The sequence below is a fragment of the Pristiophorus japonicus genome, chromosome 6 (assembly GCF_044704955.1).
Source record: "Pristiophorus japonicus isolate sPriJap1 chromosome 6, sPriJap1.hap1, whole genome shotgun sequence".
In the NCBI taxonomy this organism is placed as follows: domain Eukaryota; kingdom Metazoa; phylum Chordata; class Chondrichthyes; family Pristiophoridae; genus Pristiophorus; species Pristiophorus japonicus.
The window spans coordinates 9449405-9473776 of NC_091982.1; the positions used below are offsets into that span (position 1 = coordinate 9449405).

Here is a 24372-nt window from a genome sequence, read left to right on the forward strand (position 1 = left end):
GCAAAACCATCTCATTCCTACCTTTTGGTATTAAACTGTTACATCATATGCATTGCTGGCTGTACACAAGCTTCTGCAACAGAACCAACGGGTAAGCATTTTAAATTGGTACATGAAGAAAGTGTTTTTTTGATGCAGTGAGATGGTCAAAATTGACACATGCTTCTGTGCTCCAGGCTTATCTCAAATGAATTTCCAATTTTCCACGTCCATTTTTTGTATTTTAATGGCCCCAAGTTTCGACATGATTTGCTCCTGATTTTTAGGAGCAACTGGTGTAGAACGGAGTATCTTAGAAATCGGAATTCTCGACATTTAGTTTGCTCCAGTTCTAGTCAGTTAGAACAGTTTCACTTTGGAACAGAATTTTTTTTTCAAAAGGGGGCGTGTCCAGACACTTACGCCTGTTTTCAAAGTTTCGTCAGTGAAAACTTACTCCAAACTAATTTAGAATGGAGTAAGTGAAGATTTTTGTATGCTCGAAAAAACCTTGTCTACACTTTAGAAAATCAGGCGTAGGTTACAAATTAGGCGTAGGGAACGAGGTGGGGGGGGGGGGGGAAGGGAAGTCATTAAATTCTACAATCAATCCTTAGTTATACTGATACAAATATTATACAAATAAATCCAACCTGAATAAAAATTTATAAGCAAAGAAAAGATTAAATAAACCATGTTCCTACCTGTGTGAAATAGCATCAGCCTTCGAGCTGCTGTGCTTCAGGCAGGCCTTTCATGTTGGAGACAGGCAGGGGTGTGGCGTCAGTGTCTCGACGGCAGCGGCAGCAAGCTTCGAGCTGAGCTGCAGTGCTTGAGGCAGGCCTTCATTCTCTTCGTGGCTGGCCGCGAAGAAGCAACACCGGACGGACCCGAGGCCATTCGGCCATGAGATATCAGCGGCGTCAGTGGCTGGCCGGCAGCCGAAGAATCAGCAGCAGACCGACGTGAGGCCATTCAGCCATAGGATATCAGCGGCGTCAGTGGCTGGCCGGCAGCCGAAGAATCAACACCTGACACACGCAGCTCTTTACTGTGCTTGAGGCCATTCGGCCACGCTTTAGGGGGCGGCGTCAGTGGCTCGACGGCAGCCGAAGATACAGCACCAGCCTTCGAGCTGTGAGGGGTACTGAGGCCATTTGGACAGGGAGAGGCAGCCACATCGAAAGTTTTATATTTAAATTTGCAGAATGGGTGCTGCATTGTCAACACCACGTATTATGCAATGGTTTGCCATCAATTCACTGCATAGGAGAGAATTGATTAGAGCTCACCGCACCAGGAATGTCGTAGCCTGTAGATTGATGGGCAGGAGACCTTACCCACGTCGACAATATCGAACCAGGCGCTCGTACCTGGACATGAGCGAGGCTGATTGTGTGAAAAGGCTGCGTTTTCGCAGAGAAGTTGTCACTGAGATCTGTGATATGGTGAGAGCAGATTTGCAGCCCAGAAGCAGAAGGACAACTGCCTTGTCTGTTGAAGTGAAGGTAACAGCTGCACTTTCTTTCTATGCCTTGGGATCGTTTCAGGCTACAACTGGAGATGTGTGTGCCATCACTCAACGTGCAATACATGCCTGCGTTTACCAGGTCACGGCTGCACTTTATGTGCGAAGGAATGACTTCATCAATTTCCCAATGACCGCACAAGCGATCCATGAGAGGGCTGTGGGTTTCTTCAGGATTGCTGGCTTCCCAAAGGTACAAGGCTGCATTGATTGTACCCACATAGCCTTGCCAGCACCTGTGGAGGAATCTGAGCAGTACTGAAATAGGAAAGGTTTCCACTCTATCAATGTGCAGCTCGTGTGTGACGACAAGCAGCGCATCATGTCAGTCGATGCGAGATACCCTGGCAGCACCCACGATGCGTTCATCCTACGCGACAGCGTTCTATCTGACATGTTTGAGCAGCAGCCAGAAGGGCAGAGCTGGCTACTGGGAGACAAAGGGTACGGCCTGACCACCTGGCTCATGACGCCCATACGCGTGACACAGACAGAAGCTGACCGTCAATACAACATGGCGCACATTACGACGCGCAGCATCATTGAGAGGACCATTGGCATATTGAAACAGCGATTCCGATGCCTGGACCATTCCGGAGGACAGTTGCTATACTCTCCTCAGATTGTCGGTCACTTCACTGTTGTGTGCTGCATGCTTCATAACTTAGCCATCATGAGGCAGCAGGAGCTGGTAGTGGAACCCGAAGACCGACGTGAGGGTCCAGTGCATGATGATAGTATTACGGAAGACCAGGATGTGGATGATAACGACAATCAGGAAAGCATGCAAGTGCCTGATGCCGAAGCACGAGGTCGGAGGAGGGCCGTTCATCGTGCCCCTTTAACGATTGCTCGAGACTTGCGCCAGCAGCTCATCCGTGAACGCTTCAACTACTGATGCCTGAGGGCTCTATGACCACTTTTGCATATGGACATGTTTATTCTTTGCAGTTGTTCCTACGTTGTGTTGTGTTGTGTTAATGGAACATGAAACAGTTTTAATGAATAAATATTTTATTGAAACGTTAACGTCACTCTAATAAAATATTTGTTGTATCAAACTATACTTTTTAATATGACTCTTGAAGATCACTTAAAAACTTTATTGTAACTTTACAAGTTTATATGTGAAAAATTTTACACTCTAAAATCACTTACACTTCAAGATCACTTTTTAGATGCAAAATTAAATAATTTACAGAATGTGAGAGCATTTACACTATAAGATCACTTGAAAACCCTGAGATCACTTATATGTTGTAAACTTACAAAACAGTTTCATTGTGAAAAATCTTACACTCTGAAGAACACTTAAACTTCAGGATCACTTTTTAGGTGCAAAATTAAATAAGATACAAAAAAATGTGAGAGCATTTACATTATAAGATCCCTTATAAGTTGTAAAGTTACAAAACTTACAAAACAATTTCAATTTGAAAAACGCTACTACAGCTACATCAAGAACAAGAACAAAAGCAGCAAAGAAAGGCTGCAACCATGTCTCATCCATATCTTAGTGAATGTTCACTTCCTCATGGGGGTGTCATTTGATTGGCTGGGCTGTGTGCCCTTATTGCAAGAGCTACCTCAACCAGGCCCTCCCTGATGGCCTGTGCCGTAATTTGCATGCCCTCCCTGACGGCCTGTGCCGTCGATTGCATTCCCTCCCTAAGTTCCCGTGTCATTACTGCTATTTCTCCCGTCAGGACCGTCAACTCTTCACCTACTGCACTGACGTCACCAATGAGTGATCAGGTAAGCTCATTGGTCTCCATACCCAATGCCACAACCTGAGTCGCATCTGTTGCACGCTGCATCCCAGGAGAGCGTGTCTCCAATCTCCTCTGCCTGGGTCTGCCTTGTGGCACCGCTGCACTGGGAGGCGCGGGCACGGATGATGGGACGCTCGGTGTTCCAGACAGCTGAACTGGAGGGAGATGCTCGGGCTGGAATAGTGGGATGCTCGGTGTTCCAGACGACAGCACTCGAATGCGAGCCGTGGGCTGGGATGTTGGAAGAATGGGTGTAAACTGCTCCATGATATCAGCAGCAACACTGGGACCCGAACCGTCGGAATCAAAACCATAGTAGGTGGAAGCAGAGCCTATGCGAGAGGGAGGCACAGGCTGGGACGGTAGTGCACTGACTGTAGAATGCTGCATTATACCAGCAGCACCACTGGGACCCGCAACATCGGAAGCGAAACCATGGAAGGTGGAACCAAGACCTATGCTAGGGGTTGAAACTCTGATGCCCCTTGATGGGGGCTCATAAACATTAAATTGGAAGCTCTCCCCTGCAGACGTTTCACTCATCACTGCCATCATCCAGTCTGGATTATCCGCAGCTGGTTGTACTGGTTCTTGTTCTGTACCCTCAGGATCCTCAGGGTTGGCAGCAGCAGCATCGTCATCATCATCATCATGTTCTGCAAAATACATCAGAACAGTCAAATGCTTAACAGCAAGGGAGGGGGCCGGATGGGTAGCATGAGTACTCTCACACATGGCAGGTTAGGCAGCAGGTTGATTTAAAAGGCCACGATGCATTTTCAGGACTTACCCTCTTCCTCGCGTGCGGGCCCAGCTTGTGCTGTACCGATTGCTTTTCTCCATGTACGACTCATAGCAGCTACCCTTTGTTCCAAGGTGTCAGTGGATGCAGATTGGGCACGCCTCCTTCTGTCCGAGTTGCCTCCCTTTTGTTGTGGGCCAATTTCTTCTGCAAAGAGTAAAATATAACTTTTTACAGAGTGTGTCAGTCTGCAAGGTGGGACATACAGATAGCCAGGTTACAATTACGATTAAATTAAAAATGGGAAATATTACTTACACTAACTAATTGACGGGTTTAGACAGGTTAGATGCAGAAAGAATGTTCCCAATGTTGGGGAAGTCCAGAACCAGGGGTCACAGTCTGAGGATAAGGGGTAAGCCATTTAGGACCGAGATGAGGAGAAACTTCTTCACCCAGAGAGTGGTGAACCTGTGGAATTCTCTACCACAGAAAGTAGTTGAGGCCAATTCACTAAATATATTCAAAAGGGAGTTAGATGAAGTCCTTACTACTCGGGGGATCAAGGGTTATGGCGAGAAAGCAGGAAGGGGGTACTGAAGTTTCATGTTCAGCCATGAACTCATTGAATGGCGGTGCAGGCTAGAAGGGCTGAATGGCCTGCTCCTGCACCTATTTTCTATGTTTCTATGTTTCTATGTAAGGTCGTGCCATTTATTTTTACACTGACTTCTAGATCTTCTGGTATGCACCACTGCGCAGTAATCTTCTGCAACTTGGTTCCAGCGTTTCTTCATTTCTTTTGGTGGCACTTTTATGCGACCTCTGTTGCTGGTATCCAGCTCCTGCCATCTCTGCTCAATTACGTTGGCTAATATCTCCACTTCCTCATGCAAGAAATTCTTTGTTCTTGGCGGACGTTGATCCATTACAAAGTTGAATTGACACTCTTATTTCTCCAAACACAGTCCTTAATTTGCATGCACCAATGCAGCACCGGTTCTGCAAGTTTAGCAGTTAAAAGCTGAACTCACTGATTTCAGCAGGTGATTTATTCAGCAGTGCTGCTAAAAGCACTCCCTCACACACAGAAATATCCAAAAAAATTAAATTACAAGCCTTTGCAGGGGTCCAAGAAACAAATCTTCACTTTTTCTGCAGTCCTTTTAAAAATGGCCGAGTGCCAATGTTTGTGTGAGACTGCGCGCACGCGCACGGTTGCCGGCACCACGAAGGCTAATTTAAATTGTACCCGCCCCCTGCTACTTAGAAAATCGGCGCGCGTGTTAGGCTCCGCCCCCTGCTGCAAAGAGCACGCCGTGCCAAGCAGACATCGAGCTCCAAGGAGCTCGAGAATATCGGACTTTTTTTTAGGCGCAGTTTTCGGCGTGAAAAACAGGCGCCCAGCTTGGAGGTGAGCCGTTTTCACCGCGGGACGAAACTTGGGGCCATTGATTCTACTGTGGGGTTTGAAGTAAATGAGGAAGGATGTTACCTGTTTAACTTTGGTATGGCATTCTTCAGTTTTGTAGCTAGATCAACCTCCACTCTCAGAACTTGGAAGTTTACTTTTTGTCTAAACTTCACTGCTGCCACTTCCTTTGAAAGAACGGGACGGCAAAACAACAACTTGCATTCATACAGCAGCTTTAATGACAATTTACAAAGAAAAATGGAAGGAGGAAAAAAAAGATGAAGAGATAAAAGGAATGCACACTATCAGTGATTGTGTATCATAGATTTTAATAGCACAGGCTTAAAAAGGTGAATCTGGACAGATGCAAAAACAAATTAGTTCTGTTACTTTTCTCGGAAATGTTTATTTGCATCCAGGTTTGAAGAGGTGCTGAGTGAGATATGAGTGACCAAAAGCTCCATTGAAAAGATGGATTTTAAGATTTTTTAAAGTTGGGGCTGCAGAGATAGTGGATGCATTGGTTATAATCTACCAAAATTCTCTGGATTCTGGGGAGGTCCCAACGGATTGGAAAACCGCAAATGTAACACCACTATTTTGAAAAGGAGGCAGATGGAAAGCAGTAAACTACAGATCAGCCTAACATCTGTCGTTGCGAAAATGCTGGATTCCATTATTAAGGAAGCAGTAGGAGGATATTTGGAAAAGCATAATTCAGTCAAGCAGTCAGTATGGTTTTATGAAAGAGAAAGCGTGTTTGACAAATTTGCTGGAATTCTTTGTGGATGTAACGAGGCAAGGTGGATAAGGGGGAACCAGTGGACGTGTGGTATTTGGATTTCAAGAAGGCATTCGATAAAGTGCCACATAAAAGATTACTGCGCAAGATAAAAGTTCACTGGATTGGGGGTAATATATTAGCATGGATAGAAGATTGGTTAACTTAACAGAAAAGAGAGAGTCTGGATAAATGGGTCTTTTTCCGGTTAGCAAACAGTAACTATTGGGGTGCTGCAAGGATCGGTGCTGGAGCCGCAACTATTTACACTGGATATTAATGACTTGGATGAAGGGACTGAGTGTAATGTAGCCATGTTTGCTGACGATACAAAGATCGGTGGGAAAGCAAATTGTGAGGAGGACACAAAAAATCTGCAAAGGGATTATAGACAGGCTAAGTGAGTGGGCAAAGATTTGGCAGATGGAGTATAATGTAGGAAAAGGTGAGGTTATCCACTTTGGCAGAAATAATAGAAAAGCAAATTATAATTTAAATGGAGAAATATTGCAAAGTGCTGCAGTACAAAGGGACCTGGGGGTACTTGTGAATGAAACACAAAAAGTTAGTATGCAGGAACAGCAAGTAATCAGGAAGGCAAATGGAATGTTGGTCTTTATTGCAAGGAGGATAGAGTATAAAAGCAGAGAAGTCCTGCTACAACTGTACAGGGTTTTGGTGAGGCCACACCTAGAGTACTGCGTTCAGTTTTGGTCTCCGTATTTAAGGAAGGATATACTTTCATTGGAGGCAGTTCAGAGCAGATTCCGGAGATGAGGGAGTTGACGTATGACGATAGGTTGGGCCTGTACTCATTGAAGTTCAGAAGGATGAGAAGTGATCTTATCGAAACATGTAAGATAATGAGAGATCTCGACAAGGTCGATGCAGAGAGGATATTTCCACTCACGGGAAACTAGAACTAGGGGGCATAGTCTCAGAATAAGGGGCCGCCCATTTAAAACTGAGATGAGGGGAATTTCTTCTCTCAGGGTTGTAAATCTGTGGAATTCTCTGCCCCAGAGAGCTGTGGAAGCTGGGTCATTGAAAGTATTTATGGCAGAGATAGTCAGATTTTTGAGCGGCACGGGAATAAAGAGTTATGGGGAGCAGGCAGTGAAATGGAGCTGAGTCCATGATCATATCAGCCATGATCTTATTAAATGGCGGAGCAGACTCAAGGGGCCAAATGGCCTACTCCTATTTCTTATGTTCTTAGGATCAGATGGAGGGATTTAGGGAGGGAATTGCAGAAAATAGATCTGAAGCCCCTAAAAGTTCTGCCATCAGTAGTAAAAGGTAGACTGCAGCATGTGGGAGTTTGTGGAGAGCATTGTGATCCTGGACAACTACATTTGCAGTAAGTGGCTGCATCTTGAGGAACTTCAACTCAGAGTTGTTGAGCTGGAGTCTGAGGTGCAGACATTACAGGGTATCAGGGAGGAGCAGAATTACCTGGACACTTTGATCCAGAAGGCAGATACACCCCTTAGGTTAGGTAGTGGTGCAGTTCTGATTAGTGGTCAGGGACAGGATGGTGTAACTGCAACTCAGGCAGGTAAGGGGACCCCAGATGCAGTGCTGGAGGAGCTTCAGCCATTGTCCTTCTCCAACAGGTCTGAGGTTTTTGCTGCCTGTTTGAAGGAGGGAAAAGCCACAGGATAGATGAGTAGGCTGACCATGGCACATGAGGCCATTCAAGTGGCAGGTGTGAAAGGGAATGTAGTTGTGATAGGGGACAGTATAGTCAGAGGGATACTGTTCTCTGCAGCCGCGACTCGGAGTTTCGAAGGTTGTGTTGCCTGCCCCCGTGCCAGGGTTAAAGACATCCCTTCGCAGCTGGAGAAGAACTTGGAGTGGGATGGGGAGGATCCAGTTGTCGTGGTTCACGTAGGAGCCAATGACATAAGTAGAACGGGGAATAAGGTTCTGCTAAAAGAGTTTGAGGAGCTGGAGTCCAAATTAAAAAGCAGAACCTCAAAGGTAATAATTTTTTAGAGTGTTACCTGAGCCATGCGCCAATTGGTCTGGGGACAAACAGATTAGAAAGTTAAATGTATGGCTCAAGGGGTGGTGTGGGAGGCAGGGGTTTTGCTTCATGGTGCACTGGTACCAGTACTGGGGAAAGAGGGAGCTGTTCTGTTGGGGCGGATTCCACTTGAACCGGGCTGGAACCAGTGTCCTGCCGAATCGAATAACTAGGGCAGTAGACGGGGCTTCAAACTAATGGAGATGGGGGGAGATTCAGGAAAGAGTAAATTTAAAAGCAGCAAGAGAAATGTCAAGGCTCTAGAGCAGAGCAGAGTTTTGGGTAAAATTAAAGAGAGTGGGTCAGGAAGGGACAGAGAGAGTAACAAAGGTAATAGGGCATTACTGACTAAGGTGACATCAGGGAAAAATGGAAAAAAATCAAAGCTAAAGGCACTATATCTGAAAGCCCGAAGCATTCGCAACAAAATAGATGAATTAATAGCACAAATAGAAATGAATAGGTTTGATCTAATAGCCTTTACGAAGACGTAGTTGCAAAGTGACCCAGGTTGAGAACTTAAATATTCCAGGATACTTTTAGAAGAGATAGGCAAAATGAAAAAGAAGGAGGGGTAGCACTGATAAAGGATGGGATAAAGACAGTAGAGAGAAAGGATCTTGGTTCGGAAAATCAAGAAGTAGAATCAATTTGGGTGGAGTGAAGAAACAGCTAGGGGCAGAAAACATTGGTGGGAGTTGTTCATAGGTCCCCAAACAGTAGTGGTAATGTAGGGCACAGTATAAATCAGGAAATTAGAGGTAGACTGGACAAATCAAATTTGCAGTAATAGTATGGAGGACAAATTCATGGAATGTATACAAGATGGTTTTCTAGATCACTACGTTGAGGAACCAACTCGACAACAGACTATTTTAGATCTAGTGCAATGTGAAAGGGTTAATTAATAACCTTGTAAAGGGGCCCTTAGGGAAGAGTGACCATAATATGATACAATTTTACATTCAGTTTGAAAGTGATTTAGTTAAATCCGAAACGGTAAACTACGTAGGTATGAGGGGAGAGTTGGCTAATGTAGATTGGGAAACTATATTAAAAGGTCTGACGGTAGACAAGCAATGACTAACATTTAAAGAATTAATATATAAATTACAGCAAACATACATTCCTTTAAGGCACAAAAACCTCACAGGAAAAGTGGTCCATCCATGGCTAACAAGAGAAATTAAAGATAGTATTAGATCAAAGGAAGAGGCTTAAGTTGCCAAAAAGAACAGTGAGCCTGACGATTGGGAGGATTTTAGAATTCAGCAGAGGACCAAGAAATTGATAAAGGGAAAATAGAATGAGAGTAAACTAGTGAGAGAAATAAAAACAGACTGTTAAAGCTTCTATAGGTACGTAAAAAGGAAAAGATTAGCAAAAGTAAATGTGGGCCCCTACAGGCTGAGACAGGAGAAATTATAATAGGGAATAAGGAAATGGCAGAGAAATTAAACAAATACTTTGTGTCTGTCTTCACGGAAGAAGACACGGAACCCCCTTCCCCCCCCACCCCCAGAAATAGTGGAGTACCAAGGGTCCAGCGGGAATGAGGTCGGTGCACTGGGCGGGCCCGAAGTGTCGGCATGGTCGCAGCGGGCCGAGTGTCGGCGGGCTGAGTGTCAGCGCACCCCCAAAGTCGGGAAGGTCAGCCGCGTTCTGCGCATGCGCCCCCGACCACCAGAATCATGCCGGATAAGGAGTCCCGGATAAGGAAGGTCCAACCTGTATTAGTAAAGATATAGTACTGGAGAAATTAATGGGACTGAAAGCCGATAAATCCCCTGGACCTGATGGCCTACATCCTAGGGTTTTGAAAGAGGTGGCTATAGAGATAATGGATACATTGGTTGTCATCTTCCACTTTGGTAGGAAAAATAGAAAAGCAGAGTATTTTTTAAATGGTGAGCGATTGCGAAATGTTGTTCAGAATTACCTTGTGTGTCCTTGTACACGATTCACTGCAAGTTAACATGCAGGTACAGCAAGCAATTAAGAAAGTTTGTTACAAGAGGATTTGAGTATAAAAGAGTAAAGATGTCTTACTGCAATTATATAGAATCATAGAAATTTACAGCATGGAGGGAGGCTATTTCGTCCCATCATGTCCATGCCGGCCAACAAGAGGCTATCCAGCCAAATCCCACTTTCCAGCTCTAGGTCTGTAGCCCTGCAGGTTACAGCACTTAAAGTGCACATCCAAGTATTTTTTAAACGTGGTGAGGGGTTCTGCCTCTACCAGCCTTTCAGGCAGTGAGTCCCAGACCCCCACAACCCTCTGGGTGAAGAAATTTCCCCTCAACTCCCCTCTAAACCATCCACCAATTACTTTAAATGTATGCCCCCTGGTTGTTGACCCCTCTGCTAAGGGAAATAGGCCTTTTTTTATCCACGATATCTAGGCCCCTCATAATTTTATATACCTCAATGGGATCTCCCCTCACCTCCTGTTTCAAGGAAAACAAACCCAGCCTATCCAATCTATCCTCATAGCTAAGATTCTCCACTCCCGGCAGCATCCTCGTAAATCTCCTCTGGACCCTCTTCAGTGCAATCAGGTCTTTCCTGTCATGCGGTGACCAAAACTGCACACAGTATTATAGCTGTGGCCTAACTAGTGTTTAATACAGTTCAAGCATAACCCCCTCTTGCTCTTCTATTCTATGCCTCAGCTAATAAAGGCAAGCATTCTTAACCACCTTATCTACCTGGCCTACTACCTTCAGGGATCTGTGGACATGCACCCCAAGGTCCCTTTGTTCCTCTACACTTCTCTGTGTCCTACCATTTAATGTGTATTTCCTTTCCTTGTTAGCCCTCCCCAAATGCATTACTTCACACTTTTTCAGATTAAATTCAATTTGTTACTGTTCAATTGCCTACCTGATCAATTAATTGATATCTTCCTGTAGTCTACAGCTTCTTCATTATCAACCACACAGCCAATTTTAGTATCATCTGCAAACTTCTTAATCATATCCCCTACATTCAAGTCTAGATCATTGATGTATATCACAAAAAGCAAGAGACTTAGTACTGAGCCCTGCGGAATCCCACTCGAAACAGCCTTCCAGTCACAAAATCAACCATTACCAGCTGCTTCCTGCCTTTGAGCCAATTTTGGATCCAACTTGCCACTTTGTCTTGGATCCCATGGGCTTTTACTTTCGTGACCAGTCTGCCATGTGGGACCATATCAAAAGCCTTGCTGAAATCCATATACACTACATCAAACGCCTATCATAGGGCCCTGGTGAGACCGCACCTGGAGTATTGTGTAGTTTTGGTCTCCTTACCTAATGATATACTTGCCATTGAGGGAGTGCAACAAAGGTTCACCAGACTGATTCCTGGGATGGGGGAATTGTCCTATGAGGAGAGATTGAGTAGACTATAGAAGAATGAGAGGGGATCTCATTGAAGCATACAAAATTATTACAAGGCTTGAGAGGGTAGATACAGGGAAGACGTTTCTTCTGGCTGGGGAGTGTAGAACCTGTGGTCACAGTCTCAGAGTAAGTAGTCGGGATTTAGGTCTGGGATGAGGAGAAATTTCTTCACACAGATGGTAGTGAATCTTTGGAATTCTCTACCCCAGAGGGTTGTGGAGGCTCAGTCTTTGAATATATTCAGGACAGAGATCAATAGATTTTTGGATATAAAGGGAATCAATGGATATAGGGATGGTGCAGCCTCGAAGGGCCGAATGGCCTACTTCTGCACCTATTTTCTATGAAAGCGGAGTTGAGGTAGATCAGCCATGATCTCATTGAACGGCGGAACAGGCTCATGGAGCCGAATGGCCCACTCCTGCTCCTAATTCTTATGTTTTTCTGATATGTATAAAGGCCAGAGTCAGAAGTCTGAAGGAAGGGAAATCAGGTTAGAGAAGGAGACAGAGACAAAATGGGGTGATGCCATGGATGGATTTGGGGGCAAGAAATTCAATACATGAGACAACGTATTGAGGCAGGGGCTGAGAAGGAAGTAGGTGATCTTTGTAATGGAGAGGATATGGGGTTGGCAGCTCAGTTCGGGATCAAATAGGACATCAAGATTGCGAACTGTGGCCTGGGAAGGGGTGTAAGTGGCAAGGGTACAGAGTTTGTAGCAGGGGCCAAAGACAATGGCATCTTCCCAATGCTTAACGGGAGGAAACTGCAACTCATTAAGAATTGGATGTCGTACAAGCAGTCTTAACAACACAGACAGTGGAGGGGCCGAGATGAAGGAGGTAGAGATGGTTGCCGTCATCATATATGTGGAAGGTGACAACATGTCTTCCAATAAGGACACAAGGACCATCATTTAGATAAGGAACAAGTGGAGACCAAGTATAAATCCTTGGGAAATTCCAGAGGTAATGCAGTGGGAAGAGAAGTCGTTGCTGGAGATGCCTTAGCTACGATTTGAAACGCAAGAGTGAAACCAAGGGAAGTTAGTCCCACTGAGTTGGTGAAGAGGCATTAGAGGAAAATAGTGTGGTTGATTGTCTTCAAAGATTGCAGAGAAGTTGAGGAGGGAAATTGCACTGTGGTCATAGTCATAGAAGATGTCATTTCTGACTTTGGTTAGGACCACTTCAGTGCTGTAGCCGGGCGGAAACCTGATTGGAAGAATTCAAACAGGAAGTTGCAGGAAAGATGGTCATGGATTTTGGAGGCAACAACGCGTTCAACAATTTTGGTAAGGAATAGAAAAGCAAATTATAATTTAAATGGAGAAAAATTGCAAAGTGGTGCAGTACAGAGGGACCTGGGGGTCCTTGTACATGAAACTCAAAAAGTTAGTATCCAGGTACAGCAAGTAATCAGGAAGGCAAATGGAATATTGGCCTTTATTGCAAGGGGGGTAGAGTATACAAGCAGAGAAGTACTGCGTACAGTTTTGGTCTCCGTATTTAAGGAAGGATATACTTGCATTGGAGGCTGTTCAGAGAAGGTTCACTAGGTTGATTCCGGAGATGAGGGGGGTTGACTTATCAAGGTAGGTTGGGCCTATACTCACTGGAGTTCAGAAACATAGAAAATAGGTGCAGGAGTAGGCCATTCGGCCCTTCGAGGCTGCACCACCATTCAATATGATCATGGCTGATCATGCAACTTCAGTACCCCATTCCTGCTTTCTCTCCAAACCCTTTGATCCCTTTAGCCGTAAAGGCCACATCTAACTAACTCCCTTTTAAATATATCTTAACGAACTGGCCTCAACATCTTTCTGTGGTAGAGAATTCCACAGGTTCACAATTCTCTGAGTGAAGAAGTTTCTCTTCATCTTGGTCCTAAATGGCTTATCCGTTATCCTTAGACTGTGACCCCTGGTTCTGGACTTCCCCAACATCGGGAATATTCTTCCTGCATCTAACCTGTCCAATCCCGTCACAATTTTATATGTTTGTATGAGATCCCCTCTCATTCTTCTAAATTCCAGTGAATATAAGCCTAGTCGATCCAGTCTTTCTTCATAGGTCAGTCCTGCCATCCCAGGAATCAGTCTGGTAAACCTTCGCTGCACTCCCTCAATAGCAAGAATGTTCTTCCTCAGTTTAGGAGACCAAAACTGCACATAATACTCAAGGTGTGGCCTCACCAAGGCCCTGTACAACTGCAGTAAGATTTCCCTGCTCCTATACTCAAATCCTCTCGCTATGAAGGCCAACATGCCATTTGCCGCCTTCACCGCCTGCTGTAACTGCATACCAACTTTCAATGACTGATGTACCATGACACCCAGGTCTCGTTTCGTTGCACCTTCCCTTTTCCTAATCTGTTACCATTCAGATATTATGCCTCCCTGTTTTTGCCACCAAAGTGGATAACCTCACATTTATCTACATTATACTGCATCTGCTATGCATTAGCCCACTCACCTAACCTGTCCAAGTCACCCTGCAGCCTCTTAGCATCCTCCTCACAGCTCACACTGCCACCCAGCTTAGTGTCATCTGCGAACTTGGGAGATATTACATTCAACTCCTTTGTCCAAATCATTAATGTATGCTGTAAATAGCTGGGGTCCCAGCACTGAACGTTGCGGTACCCCACTAGTCACTGCCTGCCATTCTGAAAAGGACCCGTTTATCCCTACTCTTTGCTTCCTGTCTGCCAACCAGTTCTCTATCCAAGTCAATAAATTACCCCCAAACCATGTGCTTTAATTTTGCACACTAATCTCATGAATGGGACCTTGTCAAAAGCCTTTTGAAAGTCCAAATACACATCTCTACTGGTTCTCCCTTGTCCACTCTACCAGTTGCATCCTCAAAAAATTCTAGACGATTTGTCAAGCATGATTTCCCTTTCATAAATCCATGCTGACTTGGACCAATCCTGTCACTGCTTTCCAAATGCGCTGCTATTACATCTTTAATAATTGATTCCAACATTTTCCCCATTGCCGATGTCAGGCCAACTGGTCTATAATTCCCTTTTTTCTCTCTCCTTTTTTAAAAAGTTGGGTTACATTAGCTACCCTCCAATCCATAGGAAGTGATCCAGAGTCAAGAGAATGTTGGAAAATGACCACCAATGCATCCACTATTTCTCGGGCCACTTCCTTAAGTACACTGGGATACAGACGATCAGGCCCTGGGGATTTATTGGCCTTCAATTTCCCTAACACAATTTCCTGACTAATAAGGATTTCCTTCAGTTCCTCCTTCTCGCTAGACCCTCAGTCCCCTAGTATTTCCGGAAGGTTATTTGTGTCTTCCTTCGTGAAAACAGAACCAAAGTATTTGTTCAATTGGTCTGCCATTTCTTTGTAACCCATTATAAATTCACCTGATTCTGACTGAAAGGGATCTACATTTGTCTTCACTAATCATTTTCTCTTCATACCTATAGAAGCTTTAGCAGTCAGTTTTTATGTTCCCTGCAAGCTTCCTCTCATACTCTATTTCCCCCCTCCTAATTAAACCCTTTGTCCTCCTCTGGTGAATTCTAAATTTCTCCCAGTCCTCAAGTTTGTTGCTTTTTCTGGCCAATTTATATGCCTCTTCCTTGGATTTAACACTATCCCTAATTTCCCTTGTTAGCCACGGTTGAGCCACCTTCCTCGTTTTATTTTTACGCCAGACAAGGATGTACAATTGTTGAAGTTCATCTGTGTGATCTTTAAATGTCTGCCATTACCTATCCACTGTCAACCCTTTTAGTATCATTTGTCAGTCTATCCTAGCCAATTTACATCTCATACCATCGAAGTTATCTTTCTTTAAGCTCAGGACCCTTGTCTCTGAATTAACTGTGTCACTTTTCATCTTAATGAAGAATTCTACCATATTATGGTCACTCTTCCCCCAAGGGGCCTCGCACAGAAGATTGCCAATTAATCCTCTCTCATTACACAAGACCCAGTCTAGGATGGCCTGCTCTCTAGTTGGTTCCTCGACATATTGGTCGAGAAAACCATTCCTTAAACACTCCAGGAAATCCTCCTCTACTGTATTGCTACCAGTTTGGTTAGCCCAATCTATATGTAGATTAAAGTCACCCATGATAACCTTTATTGCACGCATCCCTAATTTCCTGTTTGATGCCATCCCCAACCTCACTACCACTGTTTGGTGGTCTGTACACAACTCCCACTAGTGTTTTCTGCCCTTTGGTGTTCCGAAGCTCTACCCATACAGATTCTACATCATTCAAGCTAAGGTCCTTCCTTACTATTGCGTTAGAGGTGATCTTATCAAAACATACAAGATAATGAGAGGGCTCAACAAGGTGGCTGCAGCGAGGATATTTCCACTCATAGGGGAAACTAAAACTAGGGGACATAGTCTCAAAATAAGGGGCTGCCCATTTAAAACTGAGATGAGGAGGAATTTTTTCTGAGGGTTGTAAATCTATGGAATTCTCTGTCCCAGAGAGTTCTGGAGGCTGGGTCATTGAATATATTTAAGGTGGATACACAGATTTTTGAGCGATAAGGGAATAAAGGGTTATGGGGAGCGGGCAGGGAAGTGGAGCGGAGTCCATGATCAGATCAGCCAAGATCTTATTCAATAGCGGAGCAAGCTGGATGGGGCACTTATGCTCCTAGGTTAATATCAATTTTTCTGCTGGCTTCTGGAACTTAGTGACCTCCACAGTCGCTGCTCTTTTCTGCAGAGACCATATTCTCTGCTGGGCTGTCTCTGTTCTAGTACCTGTCCTGCTCCAGTGTCCCTCGTTTTCAGCTTTTTAACGTTTCGTTCAAGCTGTGCGGCCACACAGCTCTCTGCTGGTCCCGCGCAGATGTTAATTTAGGCTCCTGTGAAGCGCTACAGTACATTCCCATATAAATGTAAGTTGTTGAAGAACTTTGGGATATCATATGTACATTAAAGGTGCTTTATAGATGGACTTTTAAAAAAAAAATTACAATTAGAAACTAATACCATGGCCACGATCTGATAGCTGTAACCTCTGCGCTTGTTGACAGAAGTCTATTGCAGATGTAGAAGTTATAACATGGAAATAAGCCATTTGGATCAACTACATCATATTTGCATTTATCATCCATGCAAGTAAACAGTCCTAAACACACATCTACCCCGTTTCCATATCCTTTTTCTTTTGTTCACTTATTCAATTTACTGTTTCCATTGCACTTCCAAACAAGTTGCAGCAGCACCGGCAGACAAGCTGAGGAAATCCAGTCAGGTTTTTGCCTCATTCACTCACCGTGGAAGTGAATTCCACAGCCTCGTAACTGTGAAGAAATTTATCTTGCTCTTTGCTCTAAATCGATTACATTTAATTTTGTATCCATGGCTACTTGTTTTTGAGCCCTCAACGATTCTGCTTCTATCTATCCTGTCATAATTTCAAACATTCTATTTTTATCACTACCCACAATTAAAAAAAAAACCCCAATTTTCATATTTACCTTTTACTCATGCTGGGACGCATCCCAGTTAATCTGTGTTGTACCCTCTACAAAGCCTCAATATCCTTTCTATAGTCTTCAATTAATTCCAGGCCTTGGCCCTACATTTACATCCCTGCCCTGCCGCGCCGAGATACGTAAAGAGCCATGAGCCGTATAACCATAAACAATTTCAAAATAAAACATAGTTTTATTTTGTCTGTTCTGTTTTGCGACTTGTTTCATTAACACCAGGTCCCTCAGATAACCGTCTTCGTCACTAAAATGTCTGCGTCGTCTCACTGGACAATCACGTGAATGTTCTCGACCTTTCCACACAATCGCTTTTGTTGCGCATGCGATTCCAACACCGTCGCAGTGCTGCCGCGCAGCGATACTGTAGTGCGAAGCAGTGATGAGCAAGAGCGAGCTTTCACGCTTAGTTGTTCCGCGAAAAGGTTACGAAATTTGAAATTAAATCCTAATTTGAAAAAGGAAAGCATATGCTTAGCGGAAACGGAATAGTGGAACCAAAATCGTCAGATGAAGAGCGTTAGTTCCGGAGTTTGTGTGATTGTAACGGGGTTATTGTAATGGGAATATGGGGACTCTTTGGTGTGTAAATAGTTCCGGTTAGTGTTATCCGTATTCTGGCCGCCATCTGCACGCGAGAAGAAGAGAAATCGGAACGGCAGCGTTAGAAACCAGGCGCCGGCAAAGCGGAGCTGGTAACGAGGACTGCGGCCGAGAATTGGGGTAAACCGTGAATGTGAGATCGCCGTGACGGAGCGCGGGGAAAGGCGAGGACACTGCATCGCGGCTCCAGGCCTCAGGGCACAGCCACCGATTGGGACAGTGAAGCGCGGTTAAAGCCCGCCCCCCCTCAGCAAGAGGAAGCGGCTCGGAGTGAACTACACCCCGAACGGGAGCATGGCGGCGTCGGTCGGCGGTGTGGCTGACAGCACAGGTGAGAGCTTATTGAGTTATGAAATAACCTTTCTGGGAGTAATCCGGGCCGGCATTATTTGATCGTTATAAAACCGTCAGATGGAGCCTGAAATCTGAGCTACATTTCAGAGGGTGAGAGTGAAGAAGAAATGGCGTCAATGCAGATTAGTGCAAGTTCTAGGAAGTTACCGGGGAGAGCGCACGAGAAACATTGCATGAGGACAGCTCATTTTTAAATGACTCATTTATATATTATCATACGCATTCATAGTTAATGTGAGTATAGAAACATAGAAAATAGATGTAGGAGTAGGCCATTCGGCCCTTCGAGCCTGCACCACCATTCAATAAGATCATGGCTGATCATTCCTTCAGTATCCCTTTCCTGCTTTCTCTCCGTACCCCTTGATCCCCTTAGCCATAAGGGCCATATCTAACTCCCTCTTGAATATATCCAATGAACTGGCATCAACAACTCTCTGCGGCAGGGAATCCCACAGGTTAACAACTCTCTGTGAGTTTGCCAAGATTGTAAACATGCTGATATTCTGCTCACAAATCACCTACCCACTTTGAAATAGCTTATGTGGTCAGGTAAAATATATAGCCCCGGCATATGAGAGTACACAAATGGGTTGATAAATTGAGAGTCTGCATATGTTATATGTTGCTGGTATGAAGGGGGCAAATGGAATAAATCTATCAGTAAACTTGGGAAAAGTTTCATCAATTTAACACGTGTGGGTAAATGTAGAGGAGATGAAATATGTACTGAAGTGAAGAGATTTCCTGAGGAAGTGTATTTGAAAAATGGATTGAGACAGAAATGTAGGTATAAAAACTTATATGTGGGATGATGTCCTTTAGAGATTACATTTTAGTGTTCGGCTTGCAGAATGTTAGTGGATTTCAAGTTGCAACTAATTTTTCTCATTTTCTACTCTGCTGAAGGCTTTCATTCTTTACCAGGGTACGATTCCATGGGTGTTTGTCTCTCTTTGGAAGTCTTTCTAATGATAAAAGTCTTGGCCATAATTACCGGCATGTTGTTTAACATCACAAGTTCAGCTCACTAGACCTCTCCTGACATCCATACACATGCTCTTCCAGCATTGAATGTTGTCTAGTGATTGGGATGCTAATTTTCCCATATTTAACCAAGGGATGTTGACGTCCGTTGCAGCACTCCAAAGGTGCTCTGACAACAATCTGCTAACTCAACAGAGACCAGGGATAAAAGCTGGGACATCTTGTGAAGCTCTGCTATTCACTACCAAATTCATTGGTTGTCCTATTGACCTGAATGCTTGTCTATCCTAGTCACATAATTAGAATTCTGGAAGACTTGACTGGGAAGAATAAATAAGTGTCCCTTGTAACTAGTAGCCTCTGAGTCAGAAGGTGTGGGTTGAAGTCCCACTCCAGGGACGAGCACAAAAATTGAGGCTGACCCACCAGTGCAGTGCTGAGGGAGTGCTGCACTGTGAGAGGTGCTGTCTTTTGGATGAGACGTTAAACCGAGGCCCCGTCTGCTTGCTCCGGTAGTCATAAAAAATCCCATGGCACTATTTCGAAGAGGAGCAAGGGAGTTATCCCCGGTATCCTTGCCAATATTTTATCCCTCAATCAACAAAACAAAAACAGATTATCTGTTCATTATCAAATTGGCTGCTGCATTTCCTACGTTACAGCAGTGACTACACTCCAAGAGTACTTCATTGGCTGTAAAGCACTTTGAGACCTCCAGTGGTTGTGAAAGGCATGATATAAAAAGGGACGTCTTGCGGAGGCATCGCTAGTGGTATTTCTCCAGCGATTTGAGGTGTCTTCTGTATATGGTCCACGTCTCTGAGCCATACAGGAGGGCAGGTATCACTACAGCCCTGTAGACCATAAGCTTGCTGCCAGATTTGAGGGCCTGATCTTCGAACACTTTCTTCCTCAGGCGGCCGAAGGCTCCGCTGGCACACTGGAGGCGGTGTTGAACCTTGTCGTCTATGTCGATTGAGTGTTCTCGATCAGGCCAACATCCCCAACATCGAAGCACTGACCACACTCGACCAACTACATTGGGCGGGCCACTTTTTTGCATACCTGACACGAGACTCCCAAAGCAAGCGCTCTACTTGGAACTCCTACATGGCAAGCGAGCCCCAGGTAGGCAGAGGAAACGTTTCAAGGATACCCTCAAAGCCTCCTTGATAAAGTGCAACATCCCCACCGACACCTGAGAGTCCCTGGCCAAAGAGCATCCGGGAGGACGCTGAGCATCTGGAGTCTCGTCGCCAAAACCATGCAGAAAACAAGCGCAGGCAGCGGAAGGAGCATGCGGCAAACCAGGCTCCCCACTCACCCTTGCCCCCAACAACTGGCTCACCTACGACAGAGACTGTAATTCCTGTATTAGACTGTTCAGTCACCTAAGAACTCACTTTGAGTGTAAGCAAGTCTTCCTCGATTTCGAGGGACTGTCTATGATGATGATGATAAAGGACATGTTTATTTGCAATAGCAAAATGCTCAGAGACCCCTTGATCACATAACCCCACCCCCTCCCCTGCCCAGTCACAGATTGTTAACGGGTTTATTGGGTATGAAGCGAATAGTGACCATGTCGTGACTTCCGGATATCATCCACTCCAATGATGTCATTGTCACACATGCACCGAGCTTTCCAATAAATCGTGTGTGGGTGTAAAAGGGGTGATCTGTCTTCACTGAGTTCCCCTCTCCTCTCCGATCACCTCCCCCACGTCTCCTCTTCCTCTCCCCACTCCCCCCCCGCACCCCCGTGTCTCAATCTCAGGAAAAATAAAAAGCAAATTATTATTATTTAAATGGAGAGAGATTACAAATGGCTGAGATATAAAGGGATCTGGGGGTCTTGTACTTGAAACACAAAACGTTAGCATGCAGGTACAGCAAGTAATTAGGAAGGTAAATGGAATGTTGGCCTTTATTGCGAGCGGGGATGGAATATAAAAGTAGGGAAGTCCTGCTACAACTGTACAGGGCCTTCGCGAGACCACACCTAGGGTACTGCGTACAGTTTTGGTCTTATTTAAGGAGGGATATACTTGCATTGGATGCAGTTCAAAGAAGGTTCACGAGGTTGATTCCTGAGATGAAAGGGTTGTCTTATGAAGGAAGGTTGGGCCTATACTCAGTGGCGTTTAGAAAAATGAGGTGATCTTATTGAAACATATAAGATAATGAGGGGGCTTGATAAAGTAGATGCAGAGCGGCTGTTTCTCTAAAATTAGGGGGCATAGTTTCAAAATAAGCGGTCGCCTATTTAAAACGGAAATTAGGAGGAATTACTTCTCCTGAGGGTTGTGAATCTTTGGCATTCTATATACCAGAGAGCTGTGGAGGCTGGGTCATTAAATATATTTAAAGTAGAGGTAGACAGATTTTTGAATCATAAGGGAATCGAGGGTTATGGGGAATGGGCAGGGAAGTGGCGTTGCGGTTAAGATCAGATCAGCCATGATTTTATTGAATAGCGGCTCAGGCTCGAGGGGCCACATGGCCTACTCTTGCTATGTCTTATGTTCTCTCATAGAAACATAGAAAATAGGTGGGGGAGTAGGCCATTCGGCCTTCGAGCCTGCACCACCATTCAATAAGATCATGGCTGATCATTCCCTCAGTACCCCTTTCCTGCTTTCTCTCCATTGATCCCTTTAGCCATAAGGGCCATATCTAACTCCCTCTTGAATATATCCAATGAACAGGCATCAACAACACTCTGCGGTAGAGAATTCCACGGGTGAAGAAGTTTCTCCTCATCTCAGTCCTAAATGTCTTACCCCTTATACTTACACCGTGTCCTCTGGTTCTGGACTTCCCCAACATCGGGAATATTCTTCCTGCATCTAACCTATCCAGTCCCATCAGAATTTTATGTTTCTACTACTCTCATCCTTCTAAACTCCAGTGAATAAAGGCCCAGTTGATCCAGTCTCTCCTTATATGTCAGTCCTACCATCCTGGGAATCAGTCTGGTGAACCTTCGCTGCACTCCCTCAATAGCAAGAACGTCCTTCCTCAGATTAGGAGACCCAAACTGAACACAATATTCCAGGTGAGGCCTCACCAAGGCCCTGTATAACTGCAATAAGACCTCCCTGCTCCTATACTCAAATCCCCTAGCTATGAAGGCCAACATACCATTTGCCTTCTTCACTGCCTGCTGTACCTGCATGCCAACTGTCAATGACTGATGTACCATGACACCCTGGTCTCGTTGCACCTCCCCTTTTCCTAATCTGCGGCCATTCAGATAATATTCTGCCTTCGTGTTTTTGCCACCAAAGTGGATAACCTCACATTTATCCACATTATACTGCTTCTGCCATGCATTTGCCCACTCATCTAACCTGTCCAAGTCACCCTGTAGCTTCTTGGCATCCTCCTCACAGCTCACACCGCCACCCAGCTTAGTGTCAAATGCAAACTTGGGAGATATTACACTCCATTCCTTCATCTAAATCATTAATGTATGCTGTAAATAGCTGGGGTCCCAGCAGGGGGAGCCCTGCGGCACTCCACTAATCACTGCCTGCCATTCTGAAAAGGACCTGTTTATCCCGACTCTCTGCTTCCTGTATGCCAACCAGTTCTCCATCCACGTCAGTACATTACCCCCAATACCATGTGCTTTAATTTTGCACACCAATCTCTTGTGTGGGACCTTGTCAAAAGCCTTTTGAAAGTCCAAATATACCACATCCACTGGTTTTCCCTTGTCCACTCTACTAGTTACATTATCAAAAAACTCTCGAAGATTTGTCAAGCATGATTTCCCTTTCATAAATCCATGCTGACTTGGACTGATCCTGTCACTGTTTTCCAAATGTGCTGCTATTTCATCTTTTAATAATTGATTCCAACATTTTCCCCACTACTGATGTCAGACTAACCGGTCTATAATTAGCCGTTTTCTCTCCCTTTTTTAAAAAGTGGTATTACATTAGCTACCCTCCAGTCCATAGGAACTGATCCAGAGTCGATAAACTGTTGGAAAATGATCACCAATGCACCCATTATTTTTTGGGCCACTTCCTTAAGTACTCTGGGATGCAGATGATCAGGCCCCGGGGATTTATCGGCCTTCGATCCCATCAATTTCCCTAACACAATTTCGGCCTAATAAGGATTTCCTTCAGTTCCTCCTTCTCATTAGACCCTCGGTCCCCTAGTATTTCCGGAAGGTTATTTGTGTTTTCCTTCGTGAAGACAGAACCAAAGTATTTGTTCAACTGGTCTGCCATTTCTTTGTTCCCCATTATAAATTCACCTGAATCTGACTGCAAGGGACCTACGTTTGTCTTCACTAATCTTTTTCTCTTCGCGTATCTATCGAAGCTTTTGCAGTCAGTTTATATGTTCTAAGCAAGCTTCCTCTCATACTCTATTTTCCCCCTCCTAATTAAACCCTTTGTCCTCCTATGCTGAATTCTAAATTTCTCCCAGTCCTGCTTTTTCTGGCCAATTTATATGCCTCTTCCTTGGATTTAACACTATCTTGGATTTAACACTATCCTTAATTTCCCTTGTTAGCCACGGTTGAGCCACCTTCCCCGTTTTATTTTTACTCCAGACAGGGATGTACAATTGTTGAAGTTCATCCATGTGATCTTTAAATGCCTGCCATTGCCTATCCACCGTCAACCCTTTAAGTATCATTTGCCAGTCTATTCTAGCTAATTCACGTCTCATACCATCGAAGTTACCTTTCCTTAAGTTCAGGACCCTAGTCTCTGAATTAACTTTGTCACTCTCTATCTGAATAAAGAATTCAACGATATTAAGGTTACTCTTCCCCAAGGGGCCTTGCACAACAAAATTGCTAATTAGTCCTTTCTCATTACACATCACCCAGTCTAAGATGGCCAACCCTCTAGTTGATTCCTCGACATACTGGTCTAGAAAACCATCCCTAATACACTTCCGGAAATCCTCTTCCACCATATTGCTACCAGTTTGGTTAGCCCAATCTATATGTAAAGTCGCCCATGATAACTGCTGTACCTTTATTGCACGCGTCCCTAATTACTTGTATGATGCTGTCCCCAACCTCACTACTACTGTTTGGTGGTCTGGACACAACTGCCACTAGCGTTTTCTGCCCTTTGGTATTCCGCAGCTCCACCCATACAGATTCCACATCATCCAAGCTAATATCCTTCCTTACTATTGCGTTAATTTCCTCTCTAACAAGCAACGCTACCCCACCTCCTTTTCCTTTTTGTCTATCCTTCCTGAATGTTGCATACCGCTGGATGTTGAGTTCTCAGCCTTGGTCACCCTGGAGCCATGTC

The 24372-nt window shown here is 44.6% G+C and overlaps 2 protein-coding genes across 6 annotated transcripts in view; one reads left to right on the plus strand and one right to left on the minus strand.

Moving 5' to 3' along the window:
- Positions 1-2754: 2754 nt before the first annotated feature.
- LOC139265089 (uncharacterized) lies at positions 2755-17428 on the minus strand. Its single transcript, XM_070881983.1, has 3 exons — positions 17120-17428; positions 4070-4228; positions 2755-3935 (listed from the first exon to the last, which is right to left on the minus strand). Exons 2-3 carry the CDS (start codon positions 4131-4133, stop codon positions 3259-3261), a joined length of 741 nt encoding a protein of 246 aa, XP_070738084.1. The 5' UTR covers positions 4134-4228; positions 17120-17428; the 3' UTR covers positions 2755-3258.
- A 165-nt stretch (positions 17429-17593) lies between these two features.
- The window catches only part of ogt.1 (O-linked N-acetylglucosamine (GlcNAc) transferase, tandem duplicate 1), a 98703-nt gene continuing 91924 nt past the window's right edge, over positions 17594-24372 (plus strand). For 2 of the 5 annotated variants that reach the window (XM_070882597.1, XM_070882598.1), the window contains exon 1: positions 17596-18065. In XM_070882597.1, coding sequence (XP_070738698.1) covers positions 18029-18065 — 37 coding nt within the window. In that variant the 5' untranslated portion in view covers positions 17596-18028. Of the gene's footprint in view, positions 18066-24372 lie in introns of all 5 variants that reach the window. The other 3 variants (XM_070882602.1, XM_070882601.1, XM_070882599.1) reach the window with 3 other exon arrangements.

Excerpts from the sequence above, each read along its gene's own strand:
- LOC139265089 (XM_070881983.1), bottom strand. The coding sequence starts at position 4,133 with ATGAGTCGTACATGGAGAAAAGCAATCGGTACAGCACAAGCTGGGCCC. Across the intron at positions 3,936-4,069 it reads GCCCGCACGCGAGGAAGAGG|AACATGATGATGATGATGAC; the intron begins GTAAGTCCTGAA and ends TGTATTTTGCAG.